General features: G+C 35.1%; 1 protein-coding gene across 5 annotated transcripts in view; it reads left to right on the top strand.

The window, feature by feature from the left end:
- The window catches only part of REPS1 (RALBP1 associated Eps domain containing 1), a 68868-nt gene that overhangs the window by 14843 nt on the left and 36160 nt on the right, over positions 1–17865 (top strand). For all 5 annotated transcript variants that reach the window (XM_037520483.2, XM_037520482.2, XM_054697869.1 and 2 more), the window contains exons 2-8: positions 11244–11367; positions 12682–12878; positions 13007–13160; positions 13952–14076; positions 14584–14746; positions 15032–15095; positions 16425–16579. In XM_037520483.2, the coding sequence (XP_037376380.1) occupies positions 11244–11367; positions 12682–12878; positions 13007–13160; positions 13952–14076; positions 14584–14746; positions 15032–15095; positions 16425–16579 (982 nt within the window). The remainder of the gene's footprint in view (positions 1–11243; positions 11368–12681; positions 12879–13006; positions 13161–13951; positions 14077–14583; positions 14747–15031; positions 15096–16424; positions 16580–17865) is intronic.

Raw genomic sequence — 17865 nt, 5'->3', positions numbered from 1 at the left:
TCTATTATACAGCTTAGAAATCTGGAGCTTCAAAAAAAAATTATGACTTAAAAAAAAAAAAAAACTGGAGCTTCAAGCGGTTTCACATTCCATATGAGTTGGGATTCAAATCCTATTGCATCTAGTGGCATAACTTGTATTCAAGACACCAGTATGTAAGATTGCAGCTTTATATCACAGCTTCTCTTTTGGGGTTGTATGTTATGCTTGCAGTGAGGCTCCGCACATGTTCCTTGGGAGTAGTGTGTGTGTGAAAATTTTGTGTGCCTCCCTACATGTACTTAGAGCACCTAAAGTACTGCAAGTACCTAAAAGGAGAACATTTTGATGAGGCATTCCTTTAGTGCAACTAGTAGTAATAACCAGTGTGCCTCCTTTTTTGTGTGTTAAAAATAGTCTCTAAAATGTTATGAGTACAAGAAAGACTGCAGACAGGGTTGCCCACTAAGATTAAAGGAAGCCTTAGGCCCTTTGTTTCCCAAAGTGTGGGATATATATACCCAGCAAAATGTGAAAGTTCCCTTTTCAGTTGTTTTTCATATCCAAAAGGAGAAAGTTTCTGTTTGATACTACTAGTAAACTTTATTAATAGTATGTTTTTAACAACTTTCTAACCCAGATTAGGTTCTTGTAGTAAAGATCAGGTAGGCCCTGATATATGAATATGCCACAAGGATAGTTTGCAGACACTGGTATTTGGCTGAATTAGCAGTTTTGTTCTTGTTGAATTTATTGTTGTTTTGTTACCTACCTTCTATTTATTTCAAGTGTTACTTATTTTCCATTTATGGCATGACACAGGTTCCTTTTAAACTAAATTTATTAACATTTTTAAAGTATCTTGTTAATAAACACATAATAGCACAATTAGCTCATTGACATAAAAATTTGTGAAAGTGGTGAGTGCCTAAAGTTTGGGAAACACTGTCATAATGGAGAAAAGCTAGGCGTTGGAATTGTGCAAAGCTAGGTTCATGTCTTAGCACTGCTGATTTCTAGTGTGTGACCTTGGACAAGAACTTTCTCTTTGTTTCATTGTTTTCATTTGTAAAATGAATATAACAATGCCTACTTTTTTGCTTGAGGGTTGTCTTTAATAAATACCAGTTACCACTTAATAAATGGTAGCCTTTTCATCATCAGTTTTGTAATTTTGTTTATTATTTTCTCATTTAATTAATATCAAAATTTTTGATGAAATTGTAAAGATGCTATTTAATTCTTAGGATATCTTACCTTCAAGCAAGTAAATTAACTGTTCTTAGTTTCTTAGTTTTCACCGGTATATTGGGTTAATATAGCACCTACCTCACAGGGTTGAGGATGAAATTAATTCATAAAATACCTGGAAGTGTGCTTGGTACTTAGAGTATATATAGATGTTAGCTATTACTATTATTGTTTACTTCGAAAGGACATAACTTTTTGAAAGATCATGAGACTTTTTGTTGTAGTTCTCATCCTAAGTTGCAGGCTGAATGTTTTATGATATTTGTATATGTTCATCAAGAACCTACTGAATGCAAAATGTTTTCATACTGTGATCATGGTAAACAGGCAAGTGAAAATAAGGAGGTCTTCAGCAAAACTACTCCAAGCTAGGATTATTGTAGCATGTTGTTAAAGAACTCAAAGGAATCCTTATGATTCCCAAAAGACTGATGCTAAATCATTGTGAACTTTCGTATCTTTATAGCCCTTTCTAATTAAGTAAAATGTCAGAGATATTGATATTGATGTTGACATAACTAATCATTATCTCTTTAGGGTAATATAGGCTCCTATTAGTTGCATGAATACATTTACTAATTCCTGTTTTTCAGTTATCTATTTTGTTAGATATAGCTGGGTTTACAAGTAGTGCTTTTTATTTTGAGGGTAGGTTATGTTTCCAAAATGTTGGTTTTAGAACAAATATGGGAAGCCAAACCACATCCCCATTTTTCTTGAGTAATTAAATTGGTAATCTTTCTTAGAGGCAGAAATTGACCCGAAGACATAATAAACTAGAGTGAAAAAAAAAACCTATCAAATATTTTTATTTATTTATTTATTTATTTGTTTGTTTGTTTGTTTTGTTTTGTTTATACAAGCACTGGGTACAGTCAGAAGTGCGGGAGGGTGAGAGAATCCACCAGAGCCAGAGCAGGGAGCAGAGCAGGCAGAAGGACCGAAGTACACTGCTGAGGGGAGCAGCGGGCGGCAGGAGAGGGCTGCGCGCCATGTGGGACCCTCCTCCGGTGGCCGGGGAGCAGCTGGGGATCGAACTGGCGCTGCAGAGGCCGTGGGCAGCTTCGCAACCCAGCGCTCAACCGCTGCGCCACCAGGGAGGCCCCCCTATCAAATATTTAATACAGAAAATATGATAAAACACTCATTTGAAAAATAAAGGCATTGATGCTTGAATTTTACACCAGATACTGTTCCTTTCCAACTAGATTTTTACAGGACAAGGTTTAGTAACTTAATTATTCCCACCTAAATTCCTACAACAGTGAATTTATTAACTATGTTTTTATTCATCATAACTCACATTTAAATATACATTTGTGTGATTTTTTTTTAAAGAGAGCATATAGGTAATAATCTGTGCCATGCAGAAATAGATTTTTTTAAAAAAATTAGATGTTTTCAGAGTAATTTATGATGTAATGATAGACTCTATGGAGTTTGCATTCAGGAAATACTATTTGCACTGTAAGGGATCTTAGAGATAGAATCCAACCTTTCATTTTGCTTAGAAGGCAACTTTACATATGTATGAGACTTACTATATTCATACAGTAAGCAGATATCAAAACTTAATCTGTGGCCTATCTTCCAAAAATGAAAACTCGTGTTTGTTTATAGATATATACATACACATACATACATATGTGTGTGTGTGTGTGTGTGTGTGTGTGTATGACATAGTTGAACTCTGTTATAATGTAGCTTACTATATGAATTTACCACTGGGCAAATTTGACCCTTATAATATAGTGGTTAAAAGCATGGGTTTCAATTCAAGTTCTGTTCCTTAGCGTGTCCTTGAGCAAGTATACCAGTGTGTTTGTTTTCTCATCTGTAAAACAGTACCTATCACATAGAGGTCTGAGGATGGTTATATTAGTTAATATGTTACCGAGCTTGGAACAGTAACTGACGCATTGTATATACACCATTAATGGTAGCTGTTATCATCATTATTGTCATGACCTCACTACATAAAAACTTTCAGTAGCCCATAGCACAGGCTAGAATATTATCCTAATAGTGGGGTAAATGAATTTCTCTATTATTGCAAGTAAAAAAATTTCCAGGCCCATGTTTGCTGCCATCTATAAAGAATGTGTACTAGGGACTTAGATTACAGGTGCTTAACCCTATTCACTTTGATTCTACTTACTGATCATAGACACTTCAGAGCTCTATTCTGTGCATTTATGAAAAATCATGGGCTTGTAGCCCTCTCACTAAGGAGCTATAGTGATAACATAGTGCAGAAGATAAGGCTATATACTGTGGATCCTCAGCTCTCCACTTACTTTGACTATGGTAGTTCACTTCGCCTCTTTTTACTTTAGCTTTCTTTTTATTATAGGCATAAATGTCCTGGTTTTCAGAGATAAAGTTCCTGTTCATGAACGACTGAATGAGCTGATGGATACAGTGCTTAAATTAATGAATGGCACAATGTGTAAATGCTTGACTTTTATTATTATTTTTTTTTTTTAAGAAATAACTTTTTTTTTTAATTATTTATGCAAGCACTGGGTACAGTCAGAAGTGCCGGAGGGTGAGAGAACTCTGGTACCAGAGCCAGAGCGGGGAGCAGAGCAGGCAGAAGGACCGAAGTACACTGCTGAGGGGAGCAGCGGGCGGCAGGAGAGGTCTGCGCACCATGTGGGACCCTCCTCCGGTGGCCGGGGAGCATCCGGGGATCGAACCGATGCTGCAGAGGCTGCGGGCAGCTTCTCAACCCAGCGCTCAACCGCTGCACCACTGGGGAGGCCCTTATTATTATTTTGAAAACTTTGATTAACTGGGAGTGTCTGTGGCTCTAGACTAGTCAGGCTTTCATGTGAAACAGAGGGTTTTGGTCACTAGTAAGTGGTTCCTGAAAAATATTACTTCTTCATTGAAATTAATATTTAATATGGCCTCTTTGAGGGGAATAGTTTGTAAGTTTGGGCTTTTCATGTCACCTTATGCATCTTATTGGTTAAATGTGCTCATTTATTTATCTTTTTTTGAAAAGATTTATTTATTTATACATAGAAGAGCTGGGGTACAGGTCTGAGGTGTGGGGGATGAGAGGATTCACCAGAGACAGAGTGGGGAAAAGAACAGGCAGATTGACAGAAGTACACTGCTGAGGGGAGCAGCAGGCAAGTGAGGAGAAGTCTGCTGCACCATGTGGGTTGGGGGATTGAACTTGTGCTGCAGAGGATGTTGATTGCTTCATAGGTTGTGTCTTAACCCCTTGCGCCACCAGGAGGCCCCTCATTTATTTATCTTTAAAGGTGGTTTAGAAGGACAGTTACAAGTCTGAGTTTGCTTAGGACAATCTCCGCTTATGCCCATTTTCCAGGCATAATTATAAAAAATGGCCTCTTGCAAATGCCCCAAGTTGGATATAAATTTTAATTATCACTCCAAGTGTGGTTTACAGACCCCATTTATTTTATTAGATTCTCACACATCCTCTAGTAATATTTTCTAAAGGCAAACACTTCTATTTTTAAACTTAAGTTTTAGATGGTTTCGTGGTATTTTTCAAACCACTTTTGCATTTTTGTTCTTTTTCTCTTTTAGTCTGTCTTTTGGTTAATGAAGATAATGCAAACATTATTTTAATTGGGAATTTGGGGCTTGAACTCAACGACCAATAAACTCTATAGGCCATCATATTTTTCATGTCAGAGTCCTTGTATTTGAAGGTTATCCAAAGTGTTTTATTTGTTTCAATAACTAAGGCTATGATACTGATAATAAGTAATAAGTTATTAATTTATACATATACTACTCTTATGATAGACAATGAGTAGGAGTTTATATTGCCTAAAGAAAGTAAAATTTACAGTTTAAAGAATTAGGAGCCAGATATTGTCAAGAGGTATCACTTCAATTATCTTTACTATCCAGAGACATTCAAGTCAAAAGCTCCATAAAACTTTTAACTCGACACATTCTCAATAGCTCTTTTCTTTAGGAGGTAGAAAAAAAATCTGCCTTCCAAGTATTAGGAAGTTTCTAGTTCCCATAACAGTAATCTTTTTTTTTTTTTTTTTGACTTTTTAAAGGTTATTTATGCATAGACGAACTGAGAGGCATGAGAGAGAGTAGGGAGCAGAACAGGCAGATCTAGTGAAATCCACTGTGAGGGGAGCAGCAGGGAGACAGAAAAGGGCTGCTGCGTCATGTGGGCCAGGGACATGTGGGTCAGCTTCCTGGCCCAGGATGGAGCCCAGGCCACGGTGGTGATAGTGCTGAGATTTAACCCACCAGGAAGGGCCAGTAATCTATTTAGTTAACAGTGTGTTCTTTTGATAAATCTGACAATATTAGTGGGGGAAAGAATATGTTTAATATACTTGGACTATTTTTGCTGAAAAGTTATAGGACACATTTTGTGGATTTTCTTTGTAGTGAAAAATATGCCTTTATGTATACTTGTATTTAGTGAAAAGAGGATTACTACTTTGCCACTACTTTCCTGATATTTCAGTATCTTACTGGTAGTACAGACTCAAAAATAAGTCAGCTGTTACTGTCTAGCTATTGTAGATATAACAAATTTTATACATTTCTTTTTCATTTGCCTGTAAAATGATGTCAACATACCAATTACGTTGGTATGTCAACATACCAGCATACCAGTTCATTTCATCTAAGGGTAAAACCAGGAAAATTTAACTTTAACTGAGGTAGGAGAGCAATTGAACTGTGAAATGTAATTTATGTATGAAAGTATGAGTGAAAGGAAGAAAAGAAACAATAGAATGCCTATTTATTTATATAAGTGTTAGGATTAAACCATGGCAGTAGACAGCAAAGAAGCAATGTGGTCTTGAACTGCGAGTTTCAAATCAAAGCAGTTGTATAAGGAAAGCATTAAGCATTAAATGTTTTGGAAAGTAATAAAAGTGAGATATGAGATATTTGCTCTATTACAACTACTGAGTATCTTGAAACCGTAAGATTACACTTCACTTTTTACTTGAGATTACTAGGGACTGGGTACTTGAGTTGCTCACAAAATGATAGCTGAAGTCAGTGATGCAAACATGCTTTATGAGTGCAGTATGGATATGAGTTTCCACTTGTTTATTGGACTGTGCAAAATATTGGAATTAAAGTATTTTTGTAAAAAAAATAGGAGAGACTCATGTGTATACATAGTGTAGTAAATAAGCTAAACATTCTCTGTGTTTACAGCAGTGTTTGCAAGGAAATAGTCATACAGGGTGAACAGGCTTTGATGTATGCCCCTGCCTTCCCTGCCATTGACTTTTTTACTTGACATTGTCTCTTTGCTACAATGTAATGCAGTGGTGAGGAGGATCCAGGCACAATTGCATATACCATATGTAATCTACATTGCCATGGGGAAAGCAAACAGTGTTTTACTATTAGAAAATACTTAGTTTTTAATGAAATGGTAACAGTCTTTCCAAGTAAGAAAAACACAGTTCAAATGAAGACAGAATGAATTTGGCGAAAGTCAGGAATTCAGATTTCTGGTGAAAGCATTTGGGAATCATATCTGCCACCATGTAGTTGACTACTTCCCAGTATTTAATGATTTTTCTGGTGAGATCAGAGGTGATATTAGTAAATATGATTTTTAAATATTTTTCTAATTGTGTCAACATCTGGAAGATTTGCATAAAGTGAATCAATAGTTTACAAATGACCAGTCCAGGATGTAATAATGCATCAGGCACACTGATGATGGCTTTTAATGTTGAATATACAAAAATGATTTATTGATGTGGCTCCAGAATCCATATTGCAACAAACTTTAAAGTAGTTACCACTTGTTGAATTTGGTATCGTATCAAAAAACAATATCATAGTTACCTAAAATGTTTAAATTGTCCTCTTTTTTCCAATACCTGTGTGAACTGGGAGTATCCTTTTATACTGTAAACAAAGCAACATATTAAAATAAATACGGAAGCAAATATTAGACTCTCCTAAGCTGAATGTTAAAGTAATTTGTGTGTGTGTATATATATATAGATATAGTATAGATTACTATACTATATATATATAGTATGTGTATATATATATATAAAAAACAATGTAGTCTTTTCATTCAGTTTTTTTAATTTTGGGAAATAATTATTTTCATAAAATTTTTGTTGCATTTATAGAATTCTTGTTTTTAAAAGAGTTCACAAATATGTATAGTTTTTAATTTCCCAGTTTAAGTTCTAATATAGTCACTATCAGTAAATTAAACCAAAGCTTTGGGGCATTCCTCAGTTACCTTTTTAAGTATGTGTAAGGGATCTTGACACCAAAGAGTTTGTGAGTGACTGCTCTAGAGTTTACAACATTGATTCCCAAAGTGTGTTATACAGAACATTTGATCTGTGGGCCACTAATTCTAAAACATTTTAGTATTTAAACCAAAAGAGAGTTCATTTCTAGACTAAAGAATTATTTAGTGCCACCTTTTTAAAAAAATATATATATATAGTTGTTTAATCAGTGTTTCTTTGTTTCCTTTTTTGCATAGAAGAACTAGGGTATAGGCCAGAGGTGTGGGAGGTGAAAGGATTCACAAGAGACAGAGTGGGAAGTGGCACAGGCAGATTGACTGAAATACACTGCTGAGGGGAGCAGTGGGGGGTGAGTCAGGAGAGGTCTGCCCTAACACCCTGCCACGTGGGTTAGCTTCCTGGGGGGGGGGGGGGGGAGGGGGATGGAGCCAGCTGGTGCCAATAGCTTGATAGTCCTGAGACTTAACCCCTTGCGCCACCAGGGAGGCCCTCAGTAACCTTTTTGAAGGGCAGTATGTAATAGTTGATGCTTTTTAAAATATATATACACAGATCTTCCTCTACTTATGAAAAGATTACGTCCTGATTAATAAGTTGAAAGTATTATAAGTTGAAAATGCATTTAGAAACCTGGTTCCTTGATTCCTGTTGACATTGTTAGATGTCATCACCAGCCGATTTTCTGCAGCAGTGTCATGGCCAGTGAGCTCAGATTAGAAGCTTGTTTCCATGATTACACTCAGATAAACCTTGTGTTTTGGGAACAGGGGTGCTTATATAATATGCAGAGAAATAAGAACCTAGAAGCCACACAGATTTATATTTCTTCACTCACCTTAATTTAATTGTTAAACATTTATTAGTACTTCAGTACACATAAAATAGAATAATAATTAAAAAAGAAAAAAAATCATTTAATACACCTAAACCTGCCAAACACCCTGCAATTGCATGGCTGATCAGGAGCTGCATCTCACTTTGCTGCCAGCTAACTTTGCAAGAGAGTATAATATTGCATATTCTAGCCCAAGAAAAGTTGAAAATTCAAAATTTGGTTTCTACTCATTGTATATTACTTTCTTGCTGTTGTACTTTGTACTTTGATCGGAATTTTTTCAAGTTTTTTTAGAGACAGATTTTTACTAACTCACAAGATTGTATTGATCCAATAGGCCTCTTGATACTAGTTATATCAGGAGTTATTTTTGTAAATTTATGTGTCACAACTCCTTTCTTCCTGCTTTCAAGGACTTGAGGTCTCTCAATTTGGGGGTAGCTCGTAGAGACAGTCATCAGTGAACAGGTACTTGATTGGGCCCAGAGTGGGTTTTTTTAAGTGATACAGCCAAGATCAGTTGTAAAAATAACTGTAAATATTGCCTTTGAGCCCTTTGGGCTCCCATTTCAAAATGCCTTTCCTCCTTCCTGGGATAAGCATTCTACACAAAGTTGAAAGTTTTTTGTATTTAATGCAGTAGAAAGATAGCGTATCTCCTTGCTCTCCTGCCTGGAAAAGAGCTTTGGTTTTGGAATCAGAAGACCTGGTTTTTAGTGCCAGTTCTTCCACGAACTATGTTCTAAGAAGCAAAATTACCCTTCTAAACTTTCTTTCAGAGTTAAGCATGCATCTCAGCCAGTTTTTAGGCCTTACCTATCTTTTCACTTGAATCTATCCTGTTTATTCTTTAATCCATTGTAACAGCTCAAACAACAAAACCCTCCCAATTGCAATATACTGAGTGCATTCCCCTTCCCCATCCTTTTTAATTTTGACTCCTTTTGGAAATTACTCAATTTTCTAATTAAATTACATTTTTGGTAGTAAATATAGACTTATGTAAAGAAAACTCTTATCCCTTAATCTTAGCACTCAGAAATATACATTAGCATGTTCACTACCATTTATATATGTATATCTTAAAATTGGGATTATACTTATGTACACCACTGCTTTGTATCTTGTCTTTTGTTTTCATAACATTAGTACCATAAACAGTGAATTTTATAGCTGTATGGTTTTCTCATCATCTGGTTATCATATAATTTTATTTATTTTGTTTTTGTGATTTTAGGTTGCTTCTAATAAACCTATAAGTACAATGCATTTGTACCTTTGTGCATAAACCTATAAGTACAATGATTATTTTCTTTAAGACTTGGTCCCACTCTCCAAAACCTCTTTTCACTCTTGGTTTCCCATTTCCTGCCAGTCCTTTTTTCCACTCTTTCTTTCATAGGCTCCTTTTTATACCTGCCCTTTAGGTTTTGATTTTCTCCAGAGTTTCCTTTCACTGCTGTGAGCAATCTCACTTTCTGTCCCAGCTTCAGTCCTCACATAGTATCTGGTTTCCAGGGACAGGGCATATGTTTGTAGTGTGCTCCTGTCTTCTGCACACACTTGCATTTCTGTTTTCTCGGTTATCCCCTCCAAAATACCTGCAGGCACCTAACCGTGCAATCTGTATGTAATCTCCTTTTAGTCTTCCCTTTATTTAGCACATACTTGGCATGTTTTAGATGCTTTATTTTGTAAACAAAAGTATGTGAGACATGCAAGGATCCCTTAAGGGGTGCCAAGTGGGCAGAAAGGGTGGTAGGTAATGAGAGTGATGACAGCAAAATGACTGTGACCTTCCTTTCCCACCTCTCAGCTGCCTTTCCTCATCATGTCTTAATGTAAACCTGTCTCTATCCTTTTTGCCTTTTTAAATCTACACGAAAGTGATGCCTTTAGTAGCAAAACCTGAAACTTCTTACAGTGCTAATTACTCACAGCAAAAATAACCATGTTTTCTTGTGTATGTAAACAAGTGGTTATTGTTTCTGTGATATATTGAGAGGCACATTTTTTGCAATTTTAGTAAATACTTGTAACTTAACAGCAAAACATCACAGGTACATCAATCTTCCTTGAGTGTTAGGGTATTTCAGTCTATTTTCTCTGTCCCATTCTATTTGAATTTGTACTTTTTGAAAAGATGAGACCAGGATAGTTAGTGCTTATGTTGTTTTACAATTACTCTATAGTGTCTATATAGTAGATAGTTATTATAGCTTTTGGACTTGAACTTATACCTAAAATTCTCTTTTCTAGTCTGGTTATAATAACCAGTCTAGAAATATTTGTTGAATGATTAAAAAAGGGTAGATCCTTGCAAATTTTCATGTTTTAAAATAACAAAGGAAACAAAATTTGCTGTTTGAAAGAAAAGTAGAATAACCACATTAAATACAACCTGGTAAATAAGAGAAAAAACCCTACTCTTAATCTTACCTATCAAAATTGCCAATTGAATTTTTATATATGGTTTTCAAATTTGTGTTTATGTGGTTAGGTTACATATGCTGCTTGTTTCCACTTAACATGTTGTTTTATGACTTACTTTAAATGACTGCATAATAATTGGTCTGTTAGCTACATAATCCTGTTGTATGCAGTGCTTATAAAGAAGAATAGATGGTACATTGTTTCTAAAAAAATTGACTTAATGAAATATAGTTTAGTAAAGTAGAATTGCTTCTTACATGAATTTTTATAAGTAGAAGAATGATAGTCTTCCTGTAAGGTCTTTATTTTTAAACATATAAACTTGAAGCCCAAGAAAGTTGGTTATCAGTTGGGAATAATATGCCATTTATCAACTAAGTATTTTGGGGACGTTATAAACACAAGTTAGCTGCTTATTTGAATAGCGAAACATTGTCATAAATCTCGTTGTTAACACTGTGTTGTTGTTGTTGTTTTAATAGATTATGGAGCTTTGTGGTGCAACAAGACTTGGTTATTTTGGAAGAAGTCAATTCTATATTGCTTTGAAACTTGTAGCCGTTGCCCAGTCTGGTTTTCCTTTAAGAGTGGAAAGTATAAATACAGGTAAATATGGAATGAAAATAGACATCTAATCGTAACTGATGTCAAGTCAATGGAACTGTTGTGTCTTTCTGATTTTATAATGGCATTTGCGACTTTGAGAAAGGGTCATCATTTTGTTTATATCTGTCCTAATGCTGTTAGGTATGTACATATTTGATGACAATGTAAAGACATAAAATGGTGATTTCTCAGAATTCACTAAGTACTTAAAATTTAGATGAGTGATTCAATCAAGATAAATGATATATTATGGTAGCCTTATTTCCATCTTTTCTACTAAGTATAAAACAGAATTGTGCTTTTTGTTTTCTTGTTTGGGAAGGCTACGAAAGCACCATTTGAAGTTAGAAAGTATTAGTTAATAAAAACTTACTGATTGATAGACAATATTAAAATATTGGCAGACGAAAACCTACTTACTGGCAACTGCTTTACAGATGTCATCTGGGATAATTAGTTTTTCTGTTGGAGTCCAGTTAATGCAGTAGTAATGGAAATTCTGTAAAGGTAGGCATGTAAATGAGAGAGTTTTGTGGTTTTCATAGGGAAAGGGGAGAAAGAGAAAAATCTGAAATTCAGAATTTTTAAGTACCAGCTCATTTTATTAGTCAGCAGCAGGTTTTCTTCATGGACCTCTGGCCATACATACATAGTTCTTCTAAAGTTGAGCGTTTATATTCTTTTTAGTATTATTTGACATAAATACTGAGTAAGCTTAATGTTTCCTCTCTTTAATGTGAAGATTCTAAAGAGAAATGCAGGTTATTAGATAGTGGATGGAACTACACTTTTTTCTAAAAATTATTCTGCTGCTGTATTGTTTTAGTCTAAAAGTATGAGAAATGATTGATCTGCAGAGAAATTCTTAGCCTCCATCTCTCCTTTAAAAATTGAATGCACAATACCTGTCTGTAGGTGTGTCATAAGCCAGACTAAAGTGGATAGATATAAACCCTTTACTGTGTCCTTGGGAGGTGAGCAATAAGACATTTTCATTTCTGCCATGAAAATGTTTGTTCTCAAACTTAGTGACACTCTGTGGCTTATTTAGAGCTCTAATATTTCACTTCAGAGCATTAATGTGAGTAGAAACAGATTTCAGGATTAGCCTGAACTGAATTCAGATCCTATTTTCAGTTACTGTCAGTTACTGTGGGAGCTCAGAGCCTTGATTTCTTTACCTGTAAAGTGAGCAGTTTGCAACGTTGATGTGATTATGGGATGAGTTAATATAAAGTACACGCATGGGGCCAGACATGCAGTGGACCAGTAATACTGCTGTTGTTGTAACCCCTTATTTTTTGTGGTTAACAGTAAAGGACCTTCCTCTGCCAAGATTTGTTGCTTCAAAAAATGAACAGGAATCTCGCCATGCAGCCTCATATTCTTCAGATTCTGAAAGTCAAGGGTCTTACTCTGGTGTGATTCCCCCACCACCTGGCCGGGGGCAAGTGAAAAAGGGATCCGTAAGTCATGATACTGTCCAGCCTCGTACGTCTGCAGATCAGCAGGTAATCACTGCATGTAAATGTCATCAGTTGATTTCCTGTGTGTATGTTTACACTAAAACATTTATTAAGTGTGATAATAACGAAAATGCTACTGTAAATTTTTTATTTAAAAATAATTTATTTTCTAGGAACCTGCATCTCCAGTAGTTTCACCACAGCAGTCCCCACCAACTTCTCCACACACATGGAGGAAGCACAATCGTCATCCCAGTGGGGGTAATAGTGAGAGGCCTCTTGCAGGACCTGGTCCATTTTGGTCTCCCTTTGGTGAAGCACAATCAGGTATTTAGAAATTCTCTAGGAGTAAAAGTTATGTTTATTAAGGGTTGTAAATTGAAGGAAACTTGATACTTCTCTTTAAAAGTTTAAAAACCTGTAAGACCATTTTAATTATAAGTTAAACACCTTAAATAGAAGTTAAGTCTAGGGCCCTCCCTGGTGACACAAGGGGTTAAGACGCAACCTATGAAGCTAACTGCAGCCACTCCAGCACAAGTTCGATCCCCAGCCAGAGGTGACCAACGTGGCGCAGCAGACCCCTCCTGACTGGCCTGCTGCTCCCCTCAGCAGTGTATTTCAGTCACTCTGCCTGTTCTGTTCCTCACTCTGTCTCTGGTGAATTCTCTCACCACCCCTACACCTCTGGCCTGTACCCCAGTTCTTGTATGCATAAATAAAGTAAATCTTTAAAAAAAAAAAGTAGGTCTATTGTGAGTGTATATATATATATCACTTTGAACAGTGGTAATTGCATTTACTTTGTTGTGTTTATGGACACCAGATTCTCTGAAAGTTAAATGAATGAATGAATAATTTTCTAGGATTTTATATTTATATATATGTATATATGTACATTACATTAGTTTCAGTATTATCAAGGAAAGCACAATAATAAAAAAGATTTAAAGGAGATATAATTTTAAGTTAACAGAGATACCAATTTGGAAATTAGTGGTATTTCTTCAAAGTGAGTTTGAAAGAAAATTTTTATAGAGTGTGATGTGTTTTGTTTAAAATTCTAGTAACTTTTTTTCTTCAGAAGTAAGTCAGCTTTTTGTTTATTTTGCTCTTAGGTTCTTCTGCGGGTGACACAGTATGGTCAGGGCATTCTCCACCTCCACCTCAAGAAAACTGGGTCAGTTTTGCAGATACTCCACCAACCAGTACTCTTTTAATCATGCATCCTGCTTCTGTCCAGGTGTGACATTTTATTGGTATTGCATTTTTATTTGCTTCATTTCGAGTATTGCTGCAGTCATTGTTTTTATATTTTGCTGTTGCAAATTGTATAAATGCAAGTTCACTCTTTTAAAAAATATCTATCTGCTCTGTGCCTTTTCTTCAAGTCTGTTATCATTGTAATGTTTCTCTAAAAGTTTTGCTGATTTCTTTTCTAATGTCTTAGTAAAGTTACGATTTCTACATCTACAAATGTATTTGCTTGGCTTTCTTAGCACATTTTTCATAACTTTCTGTTGCTTACATATTGCTATCATTCTACACATTTATATAATTATTGTGCAAAAACATTCAGTAGTCTGATATAACAAGTATGTGGTTTGTTGATGAGTTTGTGAAGACTTCTTATATATTAAATCTCCACAAAAAAAGCAAGTTTTACTTTCAAAGATAAGTAACCTAGCAATCGTGGTCCATGTAATCATACAGATAGATACTGTACTGAGGAAAAAATGTTTCATTACAGGACCAGACAACAGTACGAACTGTAGCATCAGCTACAACTGCCAATGAAATTCGTAGGCAATCCAGTAGTTATGATGATCCCTGGAAAATAACAGATGAACAAAGACAGTATTATGTAAATCAATTTAAAACCATTCAGCCTGATCTAAACGGATTTATTCCAGGTGAGTTGTTAAAAACAAATTCTTCCAGATGGGACAGGACAAAGTCTCAATTTCGTAATCCCAAGGACATGATCTTATTTGGTCAGAGATCATAAAAGATAATTAATTCTCGAATTGTTTGTCTGAAAAGAGTTTATAATCACTGGAGATCAAAAACATGACATATGCCCTAACGTTAAGGATGCCTTTTTCCCCAATGAAAAAAGTCTCAAGACTAACCTCACATTTTATTCTTGGATCTCTATGTTCAGAATAACATTAAAGAACACTGTTTTAATATTACAGGATCTGCAGCTAAAGAGTTTTTTACAAAATCAAAACTTCCTATTCTTGAACTTTCTCATATTTGGTAAGTGTGATCTATCATTAGTTGGGTAATGTGGGTTGCTTCAAAGGAGTTTCTAGAAGGTAGAGTTTTAAACCTGAAAAAAATACACTGTGTTAGTTCTTTGAGAACCTTGAAAAGGTTATTCTAAGTAATACTTTACAATAATCAACTTCTTCCTTGCTCTCTAAAAAAAGAAATATAGCAGTACAGTAGTTCTTTAAAAAGTGCTAAAATTCTTTAAGCTCTATGAGCTTTTTTTTAAAGATTTATTTATTTATTTATACAAGCACTGGGTGCAGTCAGAAGCACGGGAGGGTAAGAGAATTCACTAGAGCCAGAGGGGAGAGCAGAGCAGGCAGACTGACGAAGTACACTGCTGAGGGGAGCAGCAGGAGAGGTCTGCGCGCCATGTGGGACCCTCACCCAGCCGCCAGGATCTAACCAGCGCTGCGGAGGCTGCGGGCAGCTTCACAACCCAGCGCTTAACCACTGCACCACTGGGGAGCTCCACTATGAGCTGTTTCTTGTGGCCAGTATAATGCATAGCAAAAACTTAGTTCGCTCATAAATGGTGTCATTTATTTCATTTGAGTTTTTACAGTTAGTAAGTCTTATACCAAACTATGAGCTTAAGGACAGTACATAACTCCCATTTAAATACAAACCAAGACTCAGAGAAGCTAAGTGTATTAGCAATTAAAACACAATTATAAATTACTTAAATTATTTAAAAACATTTTTTCCATTTTATATCACTATTAATTTGTTAATAGGGATCTTGACATAGATGGCTACAGTAAGAGGTAGGTAGAAAAATCAAGAACTAGCAGTGTATATATGATATTTATAGTTTAAGGTGGTAAATATAAACATGGTTGTTTATTCATCTAGGAAATAGAAGGACAGCAGAATGAAGCTGCTGAGCTTTTTTTTTTTGTATCAAGCCTTGTAATCTGTCAAATGCTTTAAAGCACACATGTAGAATTTTGATAACAATAAAAGTTTTTTAAAATTAGCTTATTAAATAAACCAGCTTTATCCTGTTTCTACAAATGAGTATGGGTTGAAGGTTATTTTATTTATTGGGGCTATTTTTCAACATTTTATTATGAGAATTTCAAGCCTACAGAAAAGTTTTAAAATGTCTGCTTTAAGCACCATATGCCCACTACCTATATTCTACAGTTTACATTGCTGTGTTTGCTTTATTATGCGTCTTCCCCTCCATGGGATTTTTTAAGTTATTGGTTGATAGCACTTTTTCTAGGAAAGGATTTCTCTTCCTTCTTTTGATACAGAAAGGGATCCAAAGCAGGATATGGTTATATTCAAAATAAGTTTATCTTCTAGGGAACTCTCAGACTTTGATAAAGATGGAGCATTGACACTGGATGAGTTTTGTGCTGCTTTTCATCTGGTAGTTGCTAGGAAGAATGGCTATGATTTACCAGAAAAGCTCCCAGAAAGCTTAATGCCCAAACTGATTGATTTGGAAGATTCAACAGGTAAGATTAGAAGCTGAAAGGATCTGATTGATGCCTTGATAAACATTAACACTTGAAGCAAAATCAAGATAACTGTTAAAGTTTACCTTTCAAGCTTAAATATTTCATGAAAAGCATGTAGATTTGATATCAGAGTAAGATGTACAGACTGAGCTTGAATTAATGGTTTGAGGTTAAGAATATATACCACTCTTTCACTATTTTGATACTTATGACTTGCTGAGATTTGAAGAACATTTTGGTGTCTTGTTTTTTGCTATCCTTTGATTGTGTTATATATTGTCTGATGTGGTAAAAGTAGCCTGTTTTCATTATCAGCATATTTCCATTTAATGCATCTTAGTGTATTGAATAGAAGTGCTTGATTATCATTAGATTTCTACTGTTCACAGCAAGCATTTTCCTTTTAAAAAACCAAACTCTCCTCTTCAGACTAGAGGAATCTGGAAATTTTGTGTTTGACGTAGATGATGTTATGTTTAAGGAATGCTTTTGTAAATGCTCATTGGTAGTTTTCTTTAAAAGGAAACAAGAATATGAGAGGTAAAAAAATGTTATTTTTCTGGAATTTTGAGTGAATAAACAATAATGTTAAATTCTTAAATAACTAATTAAAACTTAATTGCCTTCTGTTTTTGAATCTAAATCCTCTTGGATATTGAATTAGAGGGAATTTTATAATTTTAAAAGAAAAGCTAATACAATATGGCTCTCAAAAGGGCATTTATGTGTTAGTCAGTGTCTGTTTAACCCAGAAATGCATATAATGATTTTATTGTCTAAATTATACTCATGGAGTTATTTGTGTTATTACTACCACTAAAAGAGTAATCTCTTTGGAGTTAAGCATCTGAGTGTGCTTCCAGTTTTGCTAATTATTGTTGTGACCTTGGGCAAGTTCTAAACATTTATTTACTCTACTTTTTCCTGTTTCTCCACTTGAAATGTGAATTTAATGCCATTCATATTTCATGACCTGAATTATATACTGATCTTTTATCAGGCAGTGAGTTGATTAAAAAATCCTAGCATTTTAGGTAGTTTAAGCATCATTTAATCTTGAACATGAGCTGAAAGCTAAGATTTGTATTAGGTAATTTTCCTTTAGAGTACTTTGATTTATCTAGTTAAATAAACAATGAATTTGTTCATTGAGTTTATTTGATAGTAACCAAAAGAGAAGAAATTGTAGTAGCTCCAGAATTGCTGTATCTAGCCTTGATTTAAAAATTGGGCCTTGACTACACTAGAGATTTTATTGACTCTAATCCTGTAAAACTGATACC

This window comes from Talpa occidentalis, unplaced genomic scaffold (assembly GCF_014898055.3).
Source record: "Talpa occidentalis isolate TD23 unplaced genomic scaffold, MPIMG_talOcc4v2.1 talOcc4.2, whole genome shotgun sequence".
Lineage (NCBI taxonomy): Eukaryota > Metazoa > Chordata > Mammalia > Eulipotyphla > Talpidae > Talpa > Talpa occidentalis.
The sequence above is the reverse complement of the archived record's forward strand: the minus strand, read 5'-3'. Positions and strand labels throughout refer to the sequence as shown.